This window comes from Aethalodelphis obliquidens, unplaced genomic scaffold (assembly GCF_003676395.1).
Source record: "Aethalodelphis obliquidens isolate GAN/ISIS:26980383/991018 unplaced genomic scaffold, ASM367639v1 scaffold70, whole genome shotgun sequence".
NCBI classification, from domain to species: Eukaryota; Metazoa; Chordata; class Mammalia; order Artiodactyla; family Delphinidae; genus Aethalodelphis; species Aethalodelphis obliquidens.
Window position 1 is genome coordinate 3,173,428 of NW_020838014.1, and position 17,535 is coordinate 3,190,962.

The 17,535-nt window shown below is 35.6% G+C and overlaps 2 protein-coding genes and 1 pseudogene across 3 annotated transcripts in view; 2 read left to right on the forward strand and 1 right to left on the reverse strand.

Annotated features, from left to right (window-relative positions):
- LOC113611701 (bile acid receptor-like) overlaps positions 1–8,363 on the forward strand; it is a 12,169-nt gene extending 3,806 nt beyond the window's left edge. The window contains exons 3-10 of the mRNA XM_027091009.1: positions 600–740; positions 1,413–1,555; positions 1,650–1,754; positions 1,889–1,988; positions 2,850–2,981; positions 3,389–3,514; positions 3,668–3,781; positions 8,119–8,363. Of these exons, the coding sequence (XP_026946810.1) occupies positions 600–740; positions 1,413–1,555; positions 1,650–1,754; positions 1,889–1,988; positions 2,850–2,981; positions 3,389–3,514; positions 3,668–3,781; positions 8,119–8,363 (1,106 nt within the window). The remainder of the gene's footprint in view (positions 1–599; positions 741–1,412; positions 1,556–1,649; positions 1,755–1,888; positions 1,989–2,849; positions 2,982–3,388; positions 3,515–3,667; positions 3,782–8,118) is intronic.
- Positions 4,121–5,016, reverse strand: LOC113611651 (dnaJ homolog subfamily A member 1 pseudogene; annotated as a pseudogene). Its single transcript, XR_003429537.1, has one exon. The product of XR_003429537.1 is annotated as a dnaJ homolog subfamily A member 1 pseudogene (transcript).
- A 2,702-nt stretch (positions 8,364–11,065) lies between the features above and the next one.
- Positions 11,066–17,535, forward strand: part of SYCP1 (synaptonemal complex protein 1) — a 154,742-nt gene continuing 148,272 nt past the window's right edge. Inside the window, exons 1-7 of the mRNA XM_027091053.1 lie at positions 11,066–11,256; positions 11,712–11,841; positions 14,463–14,547; positions 14,724–14,767; positions 14,942–14,998; positions 16,134–16,298; positions 17,026–17,093. Of these exons, the coding sequence (XP_026946854.1) occupies positions 11,734–11,841; positions 14,463–14,547; positions 14,724–14,767; positions 14,942–14,998; positions 16,134–16,298; positions 17,026–17,093 (527 nt within the window). The 5' untranslated portion in view covers positions 11,066–11,256; positions 11,712–11,733. The remainder of the gene's footprint in view (positions 11,257–11,711; positions 11,842–14,462; positions 14,548–14,723; positions 14,768–14,941; positions 14,999–16,133; positions 16,299–17,025; positions 17,094–17,535) is intronic.

Genomic DNA, 17,535 nt, shown 5'->3' on the forward strand with positions numbered 1-17,535 from the left:
ACACACACACACACACACACACACACACACACACACACACACACACAAAACGGCCCATTCAACGTCTTGGACTAAATAAATTAGCAATATGTTCTCATCTGGGGAAGTGCTAAAAAGGAAGGACAGAGGAGTAAGTTTGGAAGAATTATCTCTTCCTTTATGAGTTGAGGTAGAAATGTGGGGCGAGAAAAAGAGAGGTTTCCTTATAGTTTTATTTTACATGAGCCCATATTCCTTCTAGGGAACCTTGAGAGATGTGTCATGGAATCTTGATATTCTGTAAAATATAGTTTAAAAATGCTTTTAGATGGTATATTATAACCATAGAAAACACAGAGTTGTTTTAATGTGTTGGGGTTATTTAGTTTAATTTCCAGATAGATTATTGACAGGAACAACCATGTAATAAGATATATCAAATAGGAGAGGATTAAAACAATTATCCAGATAAATGTATATTAAACCAAACCTTCTTACTGAGGGAAAAAACATTTTATTGAAATAATTTAGTTAACTTGATTACTTTTACTATGAAGGTTAAAAACAAGTAACTAAAAATACCTAATAGTAAAATTTTAAAAACTCTCCTTTGTTATTAGGGTTTTTTCGACGTAGCATCACCAAAAATGCAGTATATAGTTGCAAGAATGGTGGTCACTGTGAAATGGACATGTACATGCGTAGAAAATGTCAAGAGTGCAGACTAAAAAAGTGTAAGGCAGTAGGAATGTTGGAAGAATGTAAGTGCCATTGTGGTTTTTTTTTTAGGGGGATTTTAGTTTTTCTTACCTTACTAGGAACTTACGTTCTTCAAGTTATTTTGAACATATTTGAACATAACATATTTGTCTGGATTTAAGCTATTTCTCCAGCAACTGCTAAATTAGGATAGCCAGTTACCAATCTAGGTAATTATTTCCATAAAATATGTTCTATACTATATTGCTCTAACTTTGGTAATAATCATATTTTCTTCTTAATTGGAAATCCTTGTATTTTTATATTACTTAACCTAAAGTTATATAATTCAACTACAAAAAGCACAATTTAAAATTAGTGGTTTCCCTTCAATGTACCAATTAACATTCTGTTGCTTCCAAGATATAATTAATGTGGAAATTTCTCTAACATAAAAAGGTCTAAATTTATAATTTGGAGATGCAAAATTAATTTTTAATTTAAGTCTAGGATGACTGTGTAGTTTTAAGTAGACAGGAAGCTGTGGAAGGAAAAGAAGTAAGTAATGTAGTAAATTTAACTGCTGTTGTACATGCTTACCAAAAAAGAAAGGTTTTTTGTGAAAAGGCAAGTTCATGATCACATATGTGTACAATGTAAGACAATTTTCATCAAATCCTGTAATGTTACTTGTTGTACCAAAAATATTTTATGTGAATTTTGTAATATCACAGGTTTGCTCACAGAAATCCAATGCAGATCAAAGAGACTTCGAAAGAACTTTAAGCAGAAGAATAATTTTTACTCTAACATCAAAGTGGAAGAGGAAGGGGTAAACAACAAGCTTGTGTCACCTACCACTAGATCTGGAAAAGTGGCAAGGCTCTCCTTAAAAAATTTCTTGTTTCTTTAATGATGATGTCTTATTTAATAGGTATGCATTACAGTTTTCCCCCTATATTTTCTTACAGATTCAGGAGAGCATGGAACTAACTCAAGAGGAACATCAGCTCATTAACAACATTGTGGCCGCTCATCAAAAATATACAATTCCATTAGAAGAAACAGAAAGATTTGTATGTGTTCATTACTAGCAAGAAATAATTTGTAATTAATTATGTTAGAAAATAACAGCATAATCAGAAAAGTTTAAAATTTAAAGTTATTTGAAAGAAAAAAATTATTAATCTTATTTCTTTTTGTTGCTTAGCTGCAGGGATATGCAAATCCTGAACTGATCTTCTTGCGACTCTCAGAGACAGTTGTCCTACATATACAGAGGTTAATGAATTTCACCAAGAGACTCCCAGGTAATCACTTTGTCTTTGGAAAAAATTAAAGTAATTTAATACGTAATTTTAAAAAAGTTCCTTGTTTTAAAGGAAGGTGGCATTTTAAGAAAACAAAACTCTCTATTTTTCTACCAAAACTGCTTCTAAATTTAAAAACATGTTTACTTTGTTTGCTTTAATCAATCAGTTGGATGAAAATATAAATATTTTAAAATATTATTCAAGTGACTTCAAAGACTTAGAGTTAAGACAAACTATGATTGATTGTATGTTTTATTTTATTTTTATTTTGGGAAATAAATTGTTTTTGTTTTTTAGATAAAACATGAAACAAAATTCCCTATACCATACCAAAAAAAAAAAAAAGGTGAAGCCACTGTTGGCCAAAACTTAGCTATCTAGTTACGTGCACAGGTAACTCTCTGTGAAAATAAATTCTTCAAGGCTAAACCACTACGTTTAATTTGCTCTTGCCATAGGAAATTATTATTATCTGGTTCTGATGAAAGTGCCCCCAAATAGTACCATGTGGAATCATAATTATTCTAAGGGACCAGTTAAGATTCGTATCATAAGTAAATAATATAAAAATGTTGAATCCTGGGCTTCCCTGGTGGCACAGTGGTTAAGAGTCCGCCTGCCGATACAGGGGACACAGGTTCATGCCCTGGTCCAGGAAGATCCCACATGCCGTGGGGCGACTGGGCCCGGGAGCCATGGCCGCTGAGCCTGCGCGTCCGGAGCCTGTGCTCCGCAACGGGAGAGGCCACAACAGTGAGAGGCCTGCATACCTCAAAAAAAAAAAAAAAGTTAAATCCTATACCTGAAAATTATCTTTTCATTATTTATTTCAAACAATTATGTGATCTTTTCGTAAAGGATTTGAAAATTTGACCAATGAGGATCAGACTGCATTACAGAAGGGATCAAAAACTGAAGTGATGTTCCTTCATGTGGCCCAAATTTACAGTCAAAAAGAATATCTTTCATCAACTTCTGAAAGCAAAAAAGGTCAACTAACTCAATCTTAATGTTAATAGTTACTATTAAATTTAGCAACAGATTATATAACATTGAGCTATTTTTTATTATATTTTTATTGTACTAGTTGGTGTACAAATAAGTACTTCATAATAGTGGTTTATAGTTTTCCAATTCATTGTTCTAGCTTTTGTTTTTCTCTTAAGGAAAGCCATTCTTCTTATATAGTATCATAGAAAACACATTTTTGGAGGGTCTTCTATATAATGTTTATATAAAGTGTGAACTATTATTCTAGATTCATGTTTCAGTAATAAAAATTATAAAGATACCATTTGTTGGGAATGTTTCCTGTTTAACAGACGTTAGAGAGATTGACTTTACTATCTGAATAAAGATTTTAAAAAATCAGACTTTATATTTTTTCCCTTAACTAGGTACTATGAAAATATCAGATCATTCAGATCATTCACTGAATTGTCATGATCAAAGTGGTGATAGAAGTGCTATTTATCCTATGGAAACATTTTGCAATGAAGATTGTCCTTCTGCTATGCTGACTGGTAATATTATATATAATACAAAATATTGTATTGGATGGAAAAAATTTGTCAGACATGTTTCATTTTCTTGTACTGCTTTGAGAAAATATGATAATGGCAATATGAGTCTGCACTGTGTTCTGATGAAAATACATTTGATATTAATCTTTTTAGGTATTTCTGAAGAATTTATTACTACACTGTATTACTTCTGTAGAAGAATGAGTGAGCTTAGCATTACTAATACTGAATATGCTCTGCTTGCAGCCACAACAGTGTTTTTTTCAGGTAAAAAACTATTTAGCAGTAAAAATTTGGATTAAGTTTGACAATGAAATCATGAAGATTGTGATTATTTTATTACTCATTGATTCCAAATTTACCAATTTTCATCAAAATAGCCTTCTCTATAAGGGCATTCCCTTCAGCTTACAAACATGCTGTAATTTCTTGCATCTTAAAAAAATGTCTTTTTTTTTTAAAACATCTTTATTGGAGTATAATTGCTTTACAATGGTGTGTTAGTTTCTGCTTTATAACAAAGTTTTAACTTTTAAAACACTACTATAGTTGAATATTAAAACAAAAAATAGCAAGTAGTGAGCATATTATGATTATAGTCTTCCACTCAATCACTACTGCAAATAAAATGCCAGCAGTGAGTGTTATTCACTGGCCCCATTAGGAGGTCTGACACTGAACACCACCCCGAGGATGATGTTCATCATCCTCATATGCTTCTCCATTGTAATGGCGCTGTCTTTCCTGATTTGGATCAAAGTCCACTAGTTCTACCTGGTCCATTTCATCAGTCTCTTCTACTTCCTTCCTCTCAGGTAGGAGTTTTTCCAGCAAAGAGAGTTTATCCGGGGAGAGAAAGCCATTCTCAGGAAAGTTTACCTTAAATTCAATGATTAGGCGACCCTTTTCATATGGTCTACGATAAATTGGCATGCCTTCATTTAGCACACACTTGATATCTCCATGCTTGACAATCTGACCTGGATGAGAAGTGATGACTATGGTTCGGTTGTCAAGAGTAGATATTGGCTTTTGGAAGCCACACAATGCCTCAACCAGCTGTATGTCCATACACATGAAAAGGTCTTCTCCTCGTCGTGTAAAAACAGCATGATTCTTCTGATCTAAAATGATGATAATATCTCCTGGCTCCAGTCCTGGTTCTTGGTCTCCTTCACCATGGGATGTTATCTTCTGGCCATCTTTCATGCCTTTGTCAATATGAACTTCTAGAATTTTCTTCTCTTGAACTATCTTCCTTCCATTGCAGCTTTTACATCTATCTTTAGGACTGATCCGCTCCCCATGGCCCTGGAACTCCATGCAGACAGACTGAATTTGCTGAACCATTCCAGGTCCTACCTGATGAATTCTTATTTGCATTCCAGTACCTCAGCAATTGGGACAGCACTCCACTGCTCCTTTCTTACCACCTTGGCCTTCACATTTGTCACAAATCACATTCTTTTGCAGAGCTAGTTTTCTTGTTGCACCATACATATACATATATATATATCCCCATATCCCGTCCCTCTTGCATCTCCCTCCCACCCTCCCTATCCCACCCCTCTAGGAGGTCACAAGGCACCCAGCTGATCTCCCTGTGCTATGCGGCTGCTTCCCACTAGCTATCTTATTTTACATTTGGTAGTGTATATATGTCCATGCCACTCTCTCACTTTGTCCCAGCTTACCCTTCCCCCTCCCTGTGTCCTCAAGTCTGTTCTCTACGTCTGTGTCTTTATTCCTGTCCTGCTCCTAGGTTCTTCAGAACCACTTATTTTTTAGTTTCCATATATATGTGTTAGCATACGGTATTTGTTTTTCTCTTTCTGACTTACTTTACTCTGTATGACAGAGTCTAGGTCCATCCACCTCACTACAAATAACTCAATTTCGTTTCTTTTTTATGGCTGAGTAATATTCCATTGTATATATGTGCCACATCTTCTTTAACCATTCATCTGTTGATGGACATTTAGGTTGCTTCCATGTCCTGGCTATTGTAAATATTGCTGCAATGAACATTGTGGTACATGACTCTTTTTGAATTATGGTTTTCTCAGGGTATATGTCCGGTAGTGGGATTGCTGGGTCGTATGGTAGTTCTATTTTTATTTTTTTGAGGAACCTCCATACTGTTCTCCATAGTGGCTGTATCAATTTACATTCCCACCAAAAATGCAAGAGGGTTCCCTTTTCTTCACACCCTTTCCAGCATTTGTTGTTTGTAGATTTTTGATGATGGCCATTCTGACTGGTGTGAGGTGACACCTCATTGTAGTTTTTTTTTTTTTTTTTTTTTTTGTGGTATGCAGGCCTCTCACTGTTGTGGCCTCTCCCATTGTGGAGCACAGGCTCCGGATGCGCAGGCTCAGCAGCCATGGCTCATGGGCCCAGCCGCTCCGCGGCATGTGGGATCTTCCCGGACCGGGGCACGAACCCGTGTCCCCTGCATCAGCAGGCGGACTCCCAACCACTGCGCCACCAGGGAAGGCCCTCGTTGTAGTTTTGATTCACATTTCTCTAATGATTAGTGATGTTGAGCATCCTTTCACGTGTTTGTTGGCAATCTGTGTATCTTCTTTGGAGAAATGTCTATTTAGGTCTTCTGCCCATTTTTGGATTGGGTTGTTTGTTTTTTTGATATTGAGCTGCATGAGCTCCTTGTATATTTTTGAGATTAATCCTTTGTCAGTTGCTTCGTTTGCAAATATTTTCTGCCATTCTAAGGGTTGTCTTTTCATCATGTTTATGGTTTCCTTTGCTGTGCAAAACTTTGAAGTTTCATTAGGTCCCATTTGTTTATTTTTGTTTTTATTTCCATTTCTCTAGGAGGTGGGTCAAAAAGGATCTTGCTGTGATTTATGTCATAGAGTGTTCTGCCTATGTTTTCCTCTAAGAGTTTTATAGTGTCTGCCCTTACCTCAAATCCCCTTTCAGCTATTCTCCTATTTCTCTGTTCTACATTATAGCAAAAAAAAAAAAAAAAAAAAAATTAAGAGTTGTCTATACTCCTCCCTCCATTTCTCTCTTCTCATTTACTTCTGAACCCAGTACAGTCAGATTTTGTCCCCTCCTTTCCCTTCCACCATAACTTATCAAAATCTTCAGTAATTTGGCATTGCAGATTACAGTGGTCAATTCTTAGTCTTCATCTTACTTGACCCGTGAGCTACATTTGAAAGAGCAGATCACTCCCTCTTTCTTCGAACACTTAACATTTGGCTTCAGTTGATCACTCCCTCCTTCTTGACAGGATTTTTTTCCACTTGATTTCCAGGACATTTCACTCTCTTGGTTTTCCTCCTCAGTTGCTGCTCTTTCTGTCTCCTTTGTTAATTCCCCCTCATCTCGCACACTGATAAATGTTAAAATGTCCCAGGACTCAGTTCTCTTTTTTCCTATGTGCACTTCCTTTGAAATTTCATCTTATCTCATGGCTTTAAATGCCATCTAGAGGCTGACAACTCCCAAATTATATACCAACCTGGACTGCTACCCTAAGCTCCATTAAATAGCCTACTCAAGATTTCAATTTGGATGTTTAGTAGGCATATAAAATTTAACATGTCTGAATGTGAACTCCTGATTGCCCCCTGATTCTCCTATATTCTTCCTCCATCTCTACTAAATGGCATCTCCATACTTCAAGTTGTATAAGCCAAAATTCTTGAAGTCATCCTTCACTTCTTTTTCTCTTATGCCCATTATCAAATATGCAACAAGTCTTGTTGGCTATAGCCTCAAAATAGATCCAGAACTCAACCACTTCTTACTGTCTCTGTCCCTGCCATCCTAATAAAACTACTAACTCACTTTCCTGTTTTTGCCCTTGCCTCCCTAGGGTCTATTCTTTATACAGTAGCCAGAGTGATTCTTTGACAACATAAGCCAGATTATGTCATTCCTCTGCTCATAACCCTGTAATGGCTTTCTATTTTACACAGTTTAAAGCCAAAGTTCTTTCTATCAGTGTCTATTACTATTCCTTTTGCTCACACCACCACAGCCACACTGCCTTTGATGCATATGTTGCCTGTAAATTTCAAGCAGATTCCTTCCACAGCTTCTACTGTACTTGACAAATCTTCTGCTTGGAAAGCTCTTTCCTAGATGGTTTCATGGCTCCCTCTTCACCATCCTGGATCTCTGCTAAATGTCATCTTATCTCTGATTACCCTTTTAAAAATAGCTAATGCCCCTCCCCCCCCAATTCTTATCCCGTACTCTCGCTTATTGTTGTCATATATTTTTATTTAAAAAATGTGTATATGTCTTTTTCCTCCCCTACTCCTCCCAGACCCAAAAAATAAGCTCAATGAGGGCAGGAAATTTAGTCTCTGTTCACTGCTGTATCTCCAGCACAATGACTGGATGAGTGAATGCTGTCTGATCATTAAGAAATACTCTTCATAGGGTATTATGAAGATTAAATAAAACATTGCATAGAAGCAAGTTACCTGGCATAAAATCTGGCATATATTAAAGGTTCAGTAAATATTTGCAATTTATATTATTTAAAACTGTATTGTTTTAAATTAATTCATTATCTTCTACCATTTTCCAATATTCATTAAGATATATGTGATAATGTTTTTCAGATCGTCCATGCATTACAAATAAGCAACATGTGGAAAATTTACAAGAACCAGTTTTACAAATTTTGTACAAATATTCAAAAATTTATCATCCAGAAGACCTACAGCATTTTGCTCATCTCATAGGGAGGCTCACTGAACTGAGAACACTGAATCACAACTATTCAGAAATACTTAGCATTTGGAAAACAAAGGACTCCAAATTGGCTAGTTTACTCTCTGAGAAATGGAATTTGTATTCATTTTGATGAAATTTTAGAATGTTGTGGTTTGTCTTAAACTTCCTAAATCTAGATTGTTTACGCTATGATCACAGGATACTGATTTGAAAAACATGAACAGAATTGCTGTTACGAATAGAATATATCGCCATAAAATGGACATCATCAAGGGCTCATCAAATTTTGTGGAATTTAGGACCACCACTAGAGGGACATCTAGTATTCTTTTTAAGATTCGTCCCCAAAGAAGCAATGGTTATTGTTACTGCGTGGTTCGTTCAGAAAGGAGTAGTACTAAATAGAGTTCTTACCTGAAGAAACTCTCCTTTTTTTCATTTAGTAGAAAATTGAATGAAAATATATATATTATTTGAAGACATAAAAGAGATTATTTAGTGGAAACAGTTGTAATCAGAATAAAAGCAGTTGTGAACCTCTTTAAGGCTAGATTGATGGATAAGGAACTAACGTTTTAAACTTATTTCTGTTATAGCATTTTATAAATTATTAAAGAGGAACAAAGCTTCGTTCAATTCTTACTTTTCCTTAATGTCTTCTTTTTTAAGATTTTTTTTTTTTGATGTGGACCATTTTTAAAGTCTTTGTTGAGTTTGTTACAATATTGCTTGTGTTTTATGTTTTTTTGGTTTTTTGGCCCCGAGGCATGTGGGATCTTAGCTCCCCGACCGGTGATCAAACCTGCACCCCCTGCATTGGAAGGTGAAGTCTTAACCACTGGACCACCTGGGAAGTCCCTTAATGTCTTTAAAAAAGAGATCTTTTATAAGCCCCAATTAAAAATTTTGTCATGGCAAGATACTGAAAAAATTAAAATGACAAAATATGTTAACATACATTGGGAAATTCAGCACAATTTAATGCTCATTCTGGTAGACAATATTTTGACATTTTTGCCAACACCTTTTGCAGAAAAAATAAAGTTCTTAAAACCTGAAATCTTACCACAAATATTTTAATCCTTGTAAGAATAAGATTAATGTTAACAATTTTTCATGTGAAATACATGAAAGTGAGAAATTCTATGGAAGCACAATTGTTTTGAAAGACTGGATCTGATTAAATAATATACTGTGATTTTTAAGTTAATTTAATACTAGGAATAGCATTTTGTTTTCAATATAGAAAAAAGACCATAGTTGAATATTTCACTGTTGTAAAACTTAAAAAAATTGGAATATTGAATTTATACCCTCAACTTATAAAATATATTAATTAAATGTATCAATTATTCCCCCCAGGGGTTATCTTGTGCATTTATTCTTGGTATCATCTCTTGAAGGGAGTATTTTATCTTTTTTAGGGTATCTAGACTGTTTCATGTAAAATGAAAGCCTTACACTGGATCATCCTTTCTAGCTCAAAATGTAATTTTATCAGAAACTGTTCCGTCTTGTAGGTTAAATTTATACAAAACGAGTTGCTTAAAAATATTACTAAAGTCCTTTGGAAAAGCATCAATTATATTGTAGTACATGAGAAAGTTAGAAAACAAAGTCAATATGTTGAAAACAGAACTCATTGTCTTATTTCTCAAACCTAGGTACCTAGCACCCACAATATTTATTGTGTCTAGTAGCCCAAGTCTGAAACCAGGCAGTCATCTTAGACTTCTCTCTTTTGCTGCTCACTTTAAAAAAGCCATCAAATCCTATTAATTTTCCTTCCTAAATATCTTTTACATTTGACACATTTTCTTCATCTTTACTGGCACTGTCATAGCTCAGGTCTCATACCTTACTCACCTAGGCTATTAAAACTGTCTCCCTAACTCCAGTATCATAAATCTAAACCGTTTTTCATACTACAAATTTTCTTCTGAACTTGATCATGCCCCCTTTTCCGCTCAAACTTCCTCAAGATTCCCATCCATAAAGGCTAAAATCCAAAAGCCTTCGAGAGGCCGTCACATCTGCTAAGTCTCCAGTCTCATCATTTTCCCATTTGCGTCCTCACACACCTACACCGCACTGCCTGGACCCACTCACTCTTTTTATTTATTTTTATTTTTTGCGGTACACGGGCCTCTCATTGCTGTGGCCTCTCCCGTTGCGGAGCACAGGCTCCAGATGCGCAGGCTCAGCGGCCATGGCTCATGGGCCCAGCCGCTCCGCGGCATGTGGGATCTTCCCGGACCGGGGCACGAACCCGTGTCCCCTGCATCAGCAGGCGGACTCTCAACCACTGCGCCACCAGGAAAGCCCCCTCAGTCACTCTCGGACTTCTCTCTCTCACGACTCCAGCGCCTTTGCCTACCGTCCCTCAGCCGGGAACACCCCTTCCCGCATTCACTATCTAGCCAACGCTCTATTCACCCTTCTGTTTTCTACGGAAGTAGTAACAAAAGTGTACCACATCCGTGAAGCTCTCTCCTGACTCCCAAGCCACTGTAAAGGCCACTCTCCCTTCCTAAGGGTCCCAACAACCCTTAGAAAATTACTACCATTAAATGATTACAGGGGGTTATAATTATGTTTGCACTTGTTTCTTCCCTAAGACTGTGAGCTCTTCTTAGAGGACAGAAATAGATTTTTCACTCTCAGCTCCATTCTATCACAGCACCTGATAGTTTTCCTCACATTCTTTAACAATAGGAGAAGCTTAAAGAAGACCAATTCTAAGGAGAAAGAGTATCCAGGGAAGAATTGCTACTAAGGTAAAGGGAAATCTCGCGAGATGTAGGTCTTGCGCCCCGGGTCAACGGAGGTCGCCGACCGTTATTTAGCCGTTAAACCTCCAACCGCCCTGCACTTCCCTCCTGGCCGCTCGGCTGGCGCGATATCCCGCCTTTTCCGAGGTTCGGAGGCAGAAGTTCGTGTTGGTTCTTTCTGCTGCCCTAATAGACAGCAGGTGGCGGTTCGCGTGAGCACCGAGCCCGCCGTTTCCCGCTAGTTTTTTAAAGGTAAGGGCAGGTGTGCCGAGTTCCCTCCCTGATGATTGAACCCAGAGCTGGGCGACGTTTTGTTACTGGCCCTCCCACACGCAGGCAGCCCCCGGCGCCTTGTGGCGCCTTCTCCGTAGTCGTCTAAGCACCTCAACTAGTTCTTCCCGGCGAGGTGATGCAATTTAACAGGGCTGGTGGAGGTAACGGGCTTCTTTTCAGGCAGTCCCGGCGAAGATGCCTAGTTTGAGTTTCTCGATTATCCATTGACGTCGCCAGCGTGGCCATTGGTGGTGGGGGGATGGGGGGGACAAATAGGGGATGTTTCTGCTTTGAACACCACGGCAGTAAGGGACACCGTAGGCTTCCATGGTAGCAAACGTTTCACGCATTCCTTTATATACCCATTTATTATAGAATAAGTAGTGTATTAATTAAACAATGTAAAACACTTTCTCCCCCATCTTGAGCAATAGATAATTACGACTGGAAGAGAAAATGGAAAAGCAGAAGCCCTTTAAATTGTTTGTACCACCGAGATTAAGTAGCAGTCAAGTATCTGCAGTGAAACCTCAGACTTTGGGTGGAGATTCTGATTTCTTCAAGGTAAATTTGCATTTATTCATTAGGTAAATGAGGTAAAGTGAACTTTCTTACTGGTGATATAATTTTTTTCAGTAAATATGTTCTGATTTACCCAAGAATTTTGAATAGCATTTCTTTGAATGAATAATGAGCACACTTAATGTGTTTAGGCATCATTCATTTAAAGAAATAATTACTGGTGCTTTGGAATTCTGCATACATAATGGAACCTGCTTACTTTAATCCTCTTTCTTTAAATGATTTAAAGCAACTTATGAACATATACAATGAAATAGTAAAATATAAATTAGAAGAATATTAGGATCAAGGAAAATTAAGAAAATTTGGACAAATATGTTGACATACTGGTAAAAATCAGTGTTTGAGGTTAAAATTTGACTCTGAGCTTCTGGGTTGACAGGATAAACGGGAAGTTCGTACGTGTAGTAGGTTCTTATAGGAAAGGAGGAATAGAGCTTTTTTTAGTAATTTATTTAAATTTCTCATGTGGGGACTTCCCTGGCCAGTCCAGTGGTTGACTCCGCACTTTCACTGCAGGGGGCATGCGTTCAGTCCCTGGTCAGGGAACTAAGAACCCACATTATGCACAGTGTGGCAAAAAAAAAAAATTACATTAAAAAAATAATTTTTTTAACATCTTTATTGGGGTATAATTGCTTTACAATGGTGTGTTAGTTTCTGCTTTATAACAAAGTGAATCAGTTATACATATACATATGTTCCCATATCTCTTCCCTCTTGCATCTCCCTCCCTCCCACCCTCCCTATCCCACCCCTCCAGGCTGTCACAAAGCACCGAGCCAATATCCCTGTGCCATGTGGCTGCTTCCCACTAGCTATCTACCTTTCTACGTTTGTTAGTGTGTATATGTCCATGACTCTCTCTTGCCCTGTCACAGCTCACCCTTCCCCCTCCCTATATCCTCCAGTCTGTTCTCCAGTAGGTCTGTGTCTTTATTCCTGTCTTACCCCTAGGTTCTTCATGACATTTTTTTTCTTAAATTCCATATATATGTGTTAGCATACGGTATTTGTCTTTTTCTTTCTGACTTACTTCACTCTGTATGACAGACTCTAGGTCTATCCACCTTATTACAAATAGCTCAATTTCGTTTCTTTTTATGGCTGAGTAATATTCCATTGTATATATGTGCCACGTCTTCCTTATCCATTCATCCGATGATGGGCACTTAGGTTGTTTCCATCTCTGGGCTATTGTAAATAGAGCTGCAATGAACATTTTGGTACATGACTCTTTTTGAATTTTGGTTTTCTCAGGGTATATGCCCAGTAGTGGGATTGCTGGCTCGTATGGTAGTTCTATTTGTAGTTTTTTAAGGAACCTCCATACTGTTCTCCATAGTGGCTGAACCTATTCACATTCCCACCAGCAGTGCAAGAGGGTTCCCTTTTTTCCACACCCTCTCCAGCATTTATTGTTTCTAGATTTTTTGATGATGGCCATTCTGACTGGGGTGAGATGATATCTCATGGTAGTTTTGATTTGCATTTCTCTAATGATTAATGATGTTGAGCATTCTTTCATGTGTTTGTTGGCAGTCTGTATATCTTCTTTGGAGAAATGTCTATTTAGGTCTTCTGCCCATTTTTGGATTGCATTGTTTGTTTTTTTGTTATTGAGCTGCATGAGCTGCTTGTAAATTTTGGAGATTAATCCTTTGTCAGTTGCTTCATTTGCAAATATTTTCTCCCATTCTGAGGGTTGTCTTTTGGTCTTGTTTATGGTTTCCTTTGCTGTGCAAAAGCTTTGAAGTTTCATTAGGTCCCATTTGTTTATTTTTGTTTTTATTTCCATTACTCTAGGAGGTGGGTCAGAAAGGATCTTGCTGTCATTTATGTCATAGAGTGTTCTGCCTATGCTTTCCTCTAAGAGTTTGATAGTTTCTGGCCTTACATTTAGGTCTTGAATCCATTTTGAGCTTATTTTTGTGTATGGTGTTAGGGAGTGATCTAATCTCATACTTTTACATGTATCTGTCCAGTTTTCCCAGCACTACTTATTGAAGAGGCTGTCCTTTCTCCACTGTACATTCCTGCCACCTTTATCAAAGATAAGGTGTCCATATGTGCGTGGGTTTGTCTCTCGGCTTTCTATCCTGTTCCATTGATCTGTCTTTCTGTTTAAAAAAATAAATTTCTTATGTGGAACTTTATGTTGGAAATAGGATGAAGCAATGAATATTTTAATTTTCTATGTTGTAGAAAAATTCTTATGTCTCTATAGCCAAAGAGTATAATATTAAAATGCTATTCAGTGAAGAAAATTCTCAATTCTACCAGGGGAAAGATCATAATGAAATTGAAGAAAGCCAATATTCTAAGCTACTAATTAAAATCACTAAAATTATTACTGAGTACTTAACAAAGCATGTATCATGTAATTTTAGTTTAGCTTTCTCTTGTAAGTGAAAATTAAAAAATTTTGCTTTGTTTACAGGGCAAAATCGTTTGATATATTTAACACTATGTATACATTAAAGGATTTACAATTATAGTCACTTTTTAAAGCAGATGTATACTGTATATGTAATTACATATTACACTGCTAGTTATTAGAGTGGTATGAGACAGTGTGTTTAAGAACTTCTTTGTGTTTCTAGGGTTTCAACAAATGTGTTGAAGATGATTTTGGTTTTCCATTTGCAATGACTAATTTCTCCAAAAATGGGAAAAACATTGATTCAGGTAGGAGACTAGAAAAGCAATGTATCACCTTACATAGAAGCATTTTTAAAATACACATTGCTAGATATCAAATAAGAGTATTATATTGATAGCGTTGACATTAAAGCTAGATATAATACTTAATATATAAAACAGGATGTTGGCATATTTAATTCCAGTTGTCTTTTATCTTGCAGATCCTGCTTTACAAAAAGTTGACTTTTTGCCCATGCTTGAACAGGTCAGTTAAGTATAGTGTATATAGATATAACCTGTTTAGATATTGAATTGCTTGCTTGAAAAAGAAAAAAAAGTCTTTAGTTGTTGGATTACTAGTCTTCAGTATTTAATTGCTGCTATTTGGAAACTATCATCAGGAGTATTTTCTCATAGGAAAAATTTATTCATTTTTTAGGTTGATAATTCTGACAGTTGTCATTACCAGGAGGGACTAAAAGACTCTGATTTTGAGGTCAGAAGATTTCCTGTCTATATTAAATTTCTTGTAATTGGAGTATCATTTATTATTACTTGTATTTATCTTTCTTTTGAAGCTTCAAAAGGATTAATATTTAGTTAAGGTTTTAAGTTATATTCTTTAAAACCTTTTTGCCACTTTGCTTTTCTTTTGAATTTGCTGAAACACTAGGCCTCTGTATTTTCCTGAGTTATAAAAGCATGAATTCTTACGGGGCAATTTAACTTTAAACCATAAAAATCAAGAATAGGAAAGGGGAGATGAATGCAATGTGTGAAAAGGTTGAGAATTAAGCCAGTATTTTACAAACAATTCTTGAATTAATAGATATGATTGTTTGGCTGGTTTACTGTCTAAGGAATTTGTAGGATATACTGTACTTTTGATTTTAGTTATCAAAATCATTCTTTCTTATGGCACATAGATGTCTTTAAAGCAAAGAGAAATTCCATGGCCTGGTAAAGTGCTATCTGGTTGTTACTGGGATTATGGTATCACAAATTTAGAAATACGGAATTTATTCATATATTTTGATAACAGAGCTATCAGCAAGGAGAAAGTAGCATGATTAAAAAAATAAAAGCAAACCTTTGACATTTACCTTATAATGTGGAAAGGGATGATGCAGGAAATCCAAATAAAATCCAAATAAAACCTCAGGCTAAATGAAAGATCTTGTGTTCACTATTATTTTTCTTGTCATTGTACCTTAAACTTCATATCCTTTGGCTAATCCTTAAGCTGTTTGTATAACCAAAATATTTCAAGACCATTGCTAAAATTGACACATTTCATGTAGAGTGATTTATTTTAGCTTTTAAGCAGCCAGATTCTCTCATTGACTTAAAGATTTCTAACTTCTGGCTTAGGCACATTTTGAAGTTATTTGATTTTATTCATCAAGGAATAACTTAGTCAGGTGACCAGTAACCTTAGTAAAGTAGCTAATATTGCCTTAGTAGTTAGAAAAAAGTTAATATAGCTTTCAGCATGGTATTAGGGCATAAATTGAGGAGAGATTTGGTCTCAACTATTAAGATACTCATGGATATTTTCAATAGGCAGCTGTAGTTTGGTTATACTAAAATTTTGAACTATTAACAGTCATTGAAAACCTATTTTATAATAGAATTCAGAACCAATGAGCAGACTATATTCAAAACTGTATAAGGAGACTGACAAGATCAAGAAGTGGAAAGTGAGTGTAGAATCTGAACTGAAGCAGAAAGAAAACAAGTTGCAAGAAAATAGAAAAATAATTGAAGCACAGCGGAAAGCCATTCAAGAACTACAGGTATAATGAAATTTGTAATTGAAAATATAGTATAGTAAATCTTATAATACTATTAAAACTAGAGTATTATTTCAGAGTAAGTTGGGTTTATCTTGTTTCTGTGATGTGGATTTTAAGAATGGTGTTTTTTGAAGTTTCATTAATATTAGTTGCATTTCAACTTTAGGATGAGCAGAAGACAGGCTGCATGAAACTTAATGCAAATGACTAGGGAAATAGTAATTTACTTTAGATAAAGATTGATTTAATGATTCTAATTATAGAATTTTAATTTTTATTGGTTCCCGTTACTGATGATGTTTTGTTTGATATGTCTTTTTTTATTATATTAGAAAATGACATTGTAGATAAAACTTTAAATTTGAAACTGTTTCTCTTCAATTTTATGGCATAGTGAAAGAAAAATTTTGAGAAAATGCAACATTGGGTTAGGAGAAAGATAAAACATCATTTCAAAATGTTTAGGGAAGATAATATCACATTAAAATATTGTTGGATACATTTTGGAGATAATTCAGCAAACCTAATTTTAGACTGATGAAAGTGAGACCCATATTCTTATAGGATATCCATAAGTGTGACAAAAAAAGTTCTTCTTTGTGTTCAAAGAAAATAATTCTTATTGACCATCATAGCATGTTAGCAAAGAAATGCTGCTTAATGAATATACTCATGTTTATTTTGCTAAGTAAAATGTGATGAACTGTTCTTTTGTCTTATAAATTAGTTTGAAAATGAAAAAGTAAGTTTGAAATTAGAAGAAGGAATTCAAGAAAATAAAGATTTAATAAAAGAGTAAGTAATAATTTAATGAATTTGTTCTTTACAAATTTATTTTTTATTCCAAACTAATTATTAAAATAATTTCCAAAAATTGGATGTGCTCTTTCTGTTGTATAATATTAATTGATATATAGAATTCTATCTGGGTGCTGTGGAGAAAAGGAAGACATACCTATTTTACATTCTTGCATTTGGCAAACTGTGGTCACTGACTAGTAACTTCTCACTTTTTAAAATGACAGGCAGGGAAGCCATTACTTAGTGTTGATAAAGGTACCTGATAATCTTATATCTACAACTGCCTATGTATATTGTATACCTTTTTGTTTGACTATTGTTTTAGGTGAAACCCTTGCAGAAGAGGGCTCAACTTAGTTCCAAGCTAATTCTCACTGTCAAATTCCTGTTTTTGCCAGTGGCCCAATCATTCTTCCATTAACTTTGGCTTAAAACT